General features: G+C 53.5%; 1 protein-coding gene across 1 annotated transcript in view; it reads right to left on the reverse strand.

The window, feature by feature from the left end:
- VOLCADRAFT_87919 (uncharacterized protein) overlaps positions 1–3,810 on the reverse strand; it is a gene marked incomplete at both ends in the record, with an annotated part of 15,239 nt that overhangs the window by 6,167 nt on the left and 5,262 nt on the right. The window contains 5 exons of the mRNA XM_002947695.1: positions 147–283; positions 1,106–1,582; positions 1,874–1,977; positions 2,214–2,343; positions 3,593–3,735. Coding sequence (XP_002947741.1) covers positions 147–283; positions 1,106–1,582; positions 1,874–1,977; positions 2,214–2,343; positions 3,593–3,735 — 991 coding nt within the window. The remainder of the gene's footprint in view (positions 1–146; positions 284–1,105; positions 1,583–1,873; positions 1,978–2,213; positions 2,344–3,592; positions 3,736–3,810) is intronic.

Consider the following 3,810-nt stretch of genomic DNA (forward strand, 5'->3'; position numbering starts at 1 on the left):
GTGTTTTTGCGGTTAGGCGGCTGAGTGACGATTGGGTAGTCCCCCACATCTTAAACGTGGTTTGTCCCCTTTCCCCCCTTGGCCCCCCCCCGTGGCCCCCCCCCACCTGGCCCCCCCCCCGGGGGACATCCACCACCCAGCCCTACCTGCTCGTTGCCGTCACACCCCTCTCCCGCAACAGCGCGAAGAAGCTCTCCTGCACAGCCGCCTCCGCCGCCTCACGGGCCTTACGGGCAGCCGCCTGAGCCGCGCCGAACCGCTCTTCAAACAGCTGCTGACGAACCTGCATACCGAACATACATACCGACTTTATTATTATTTTTGTTAATATTGGATGTTTGCTTATACATATGTATAATATATATGTATATATATACATATATATAGGAGGGGTGAGGTTTGTACGGAGATGTGAGCTTGCTGCGGCAAGCTACTGGCCCGCCTGGCACCAACCCCGGGATGGGTGCGAGCGTGCACCCACACATGCACATAACACAAACAAACAAACAAACAAACAAACAAACAAACAAACAAACATACATACATACATACATACACAGCCTCACAGTGTTGGTGGGTCATCCTTATTGCTGCTCAGTTCCTTTTACACTCGCGACTTAAAACTCACACATACAAACATACATACATACAAACATACATGCACAACACACTCCCAGGTTCCTCCCCAAATGAACTTCCCAGCAAATCACACACACATAAGTATACTTAACATGTATATAAATAAACATATATACATATATATGCAGCCCCCAGCGCTATCGGGACTTATTTTCATTTAGAGAGATATGTGTTGCTCGGCGGGAACTGGCTCCAGTACGCGAAAGGTGAGGTTCATAACATTATATTAATACATTATAATATTAATTTATTATTAATAAATTTATTATTATTTATTATTATATATATAGAGAGAATCTTATTTATATGTGATGTTTGATGATGTTATACACATATACATATATATAGGCCCTTCCCATGCCGTCCCCCCCCGCTTTGCCATCTTATCATCCCCCGACGGCGGCCGTTACAACGTACGACAGCATCTTGGATAGGTTAGATTGCCGGGGCCAAAAACCCCACTCACCCCCTCCGACACGGCCGCCCAGCGGTCGTCATTCGCCCAGTACCGCCCCACGTAATCCAGCGTCAGACTGGTGGCCAGAGCCGCCTCTGAGAGGTCCTCCTCCTCCTCCTCCTCCTCCTCTTCCTCCTCCTCCTCCTCCTCCACATACACATCATCATCCATCCCCTCCTCCTTCTTCTCCTTCTTCTCCTCCTTCTCCACCGCTTCCACATCTTCCATGTCCTTGTCTGCACCAGATTTCCCAGCTCCGGCCGCATCCGCCGCCGCCGCGGCCGCCTTGGCGTCGCCGTCATCGCCGTCCAGGCCGCTGTTCTCGCGATATCGCCGAGAGGACTGGCGGCTGCTGCCGCCGCCGCCGCGGCGGCGGCGGCGGCGGTGGCGGTGGCGGTGGCGGCCGCTGTCCGTACCGCCCTCCTCGCCGTCGTCCTCGCCCTCCTCCCGTGCTGCAGCTCTCGCCTCCCGCTCCTCCGCCCTGGCCTGGAGAAATGTAAACCGGGAAACGCGCGTGTTGCGTTGCGTGTGCGTGTGTTGTGTATTTGTGAGCAAAATAACGGCATAGACACCGCCCCCTCCGCCAACAGCAATTAGTTTGGAGTCAATCTGGAGTCATTTTTAAACCCCGGTGTAGCCGTCCGGAAGCGCTCCGGAAGCTGTCACAGATAAGAAAGTTCCTAAGTTGAAGAAACCCTTCTCCCCCCCCCCTCTTCCTCTGCCTCCCCACCAGCCTTCGTCACCAGCCGGCAACACATCCGGCAACTGAAAACCGACCTGTTGTCGTACATGTCGCTCCAGAACCAATACGTCATCCAGAAGCTGCCTGAAACCCGCCAGTGACGCCGCAATTCGTTGCTCCTTGAGCTGCTTCTGCTCAGCTGCATCGTACGGCATATGTGAAGTACGACACGAGAGACGGGAAACACGACTCTTCAGCGATGGAGAGAGGGGGAGAAAGCAAGGTGATGAACGCGATATGTGCAAGATTTTACGAATGTAATGATGTAAACTAAACAATTAAAAAATGATGCACAAACACGATATGCAAAGGAACAGTAAAATAAATGCGCGCGAATGTATATACTACAAAGTACGGCAAAGAAACGCAGCGCACCTGCCGTACTCCTGCAAAACTCATCAAACGCTAACCGCTTCTCCTTTAATGTTAGTGCCGAGAGCCCCTTCCACCGTTTATCCGCCTCCAGCTTAGGCAGCTCCCTCTCCCACCTGGAGAAGGGGGTCACCTGCGCAGTACGACCACAGCGTACGGCACTGCAGGGTTCTTCACCCCGATTCGGGCCCGAACTTTTTTGAGATTTTTCCGTTTTGACCGAAAGGAAAATTAGTGCGCCCCGGAGCATTCCGAACGGATTTGGGGCCTTTTGGACCATTTTTTCGGGGGTCCCACCCAAGCCTTTTGAAGGCATTTTCGGAGAAAACCGAACGATATGTCAGCGTAAATTTGCATGTTTTCGGGCGCAGATGGGGCCTGGAAACCGGGCTTGCCGTATAAGGCCCGCTTGGTCACCAGTCAAACAACAAGTACGAATGCCGGCTGTTTCGCGGCTGTGTCGCAGACATTTTCATACATCTAAGCATATGTAAACATAGTTAAACATGCCCGAGTCAACTGATGATGAGCGCCCAGCCAAGGTGCCCCGCATCTCCCTCGGGATTCGCGGCTTCAACAAGCTCGAACCGCCTGTTTGCCTTCGATGTCAGCGAACTTGACGTTTTGCAGAAAGAGTTTTCAGCTATGAAGTCTAAGATGGCCTTGCTTTGGGTAAAATCCTTGCTGAAATATTTCTCCCAAGAGCTATGTTCCAAAACAAAGTCAAACACCTGTTAATTCAGCCGTCCTAGCATATAACGATAGAATCCAGCTAGGCTTTACCCCGAAAGCCGCTTCAGACAGTTTCGGGGTACCCGAAAACACTCTCCGGCTGACGGGAAAATTTTCGGGGAGGGCCCCGAACGGTTATTCAGAGGGTTTCGGACAGGGCCGAAATTTTTGGGTACCCCGGTGAAGAACCCTGGTACGGCAGTACGACACAGTGGCGCTTCCCGAAACCATAGACTACTGAGCACCACAGGCAGTTCAGTTCATCACAGCGTTGGAAGTTTAAGCTTTAATAGCTCTTTCGCCGTACAGCCGTACCAAACCCACTCCCCAACACCCTCTCCCCTCCTTTCTTAGACGTCACCAATTTGCTTTTCTGCTTTCATTCCTGCACATATATACATACATATATACATACAGAACATGAATACATACATACATACATACATACATACATGTGTCAGAGAATCATCCACCCCCCTTCCTCGCCCTCCTCCTCCCCTTCCCCTTCCCCTTCCCCCTCCCCCTCCCCCTCCTCCTCCTCCCCCTCCTCCTCCTCCTCCCCCTCCCCCTCCTCCTCCTCCTCCCCCTCCCCCTCCTCCTCCCCTTCCCCCTCCTCCTCCTCCTCCCCTTCCCCCCCGGCCTCCTCTCACCCCCTTGTCCAAGAGGAGCTCCTTAAAACGGGCCGCCAGCTCGTCCTTGCTGACGGGGGGCCGGGAGGGGAACAGCGGGTGACCGGCGGGGGAGAAAACACACACACCAGCCGCAGCCGCAGCCAGGGGGGGAATGGGTCCGCCTAGGAAGGCCGCCATGGGGGGCCCCGGGGGGAAGCCGCCAACGCCCGCCATCACGCCCATACCCATGGCCATTA

Source organism: Volvox carteri (assembly GCF_000143455.1).
Source record: "Volvox carteri f. nagariensis unplaced genomic scaffold VOLCAscaffold_7, whole genome shotgun sequence".
Taxonomy (NCBI): Eukaryota; Viridiplantae; Chlorophyta; class Chlorophyceae; order Chlamydomonadales; family Volvocaceae; genus Volvox; species Volvox carteri.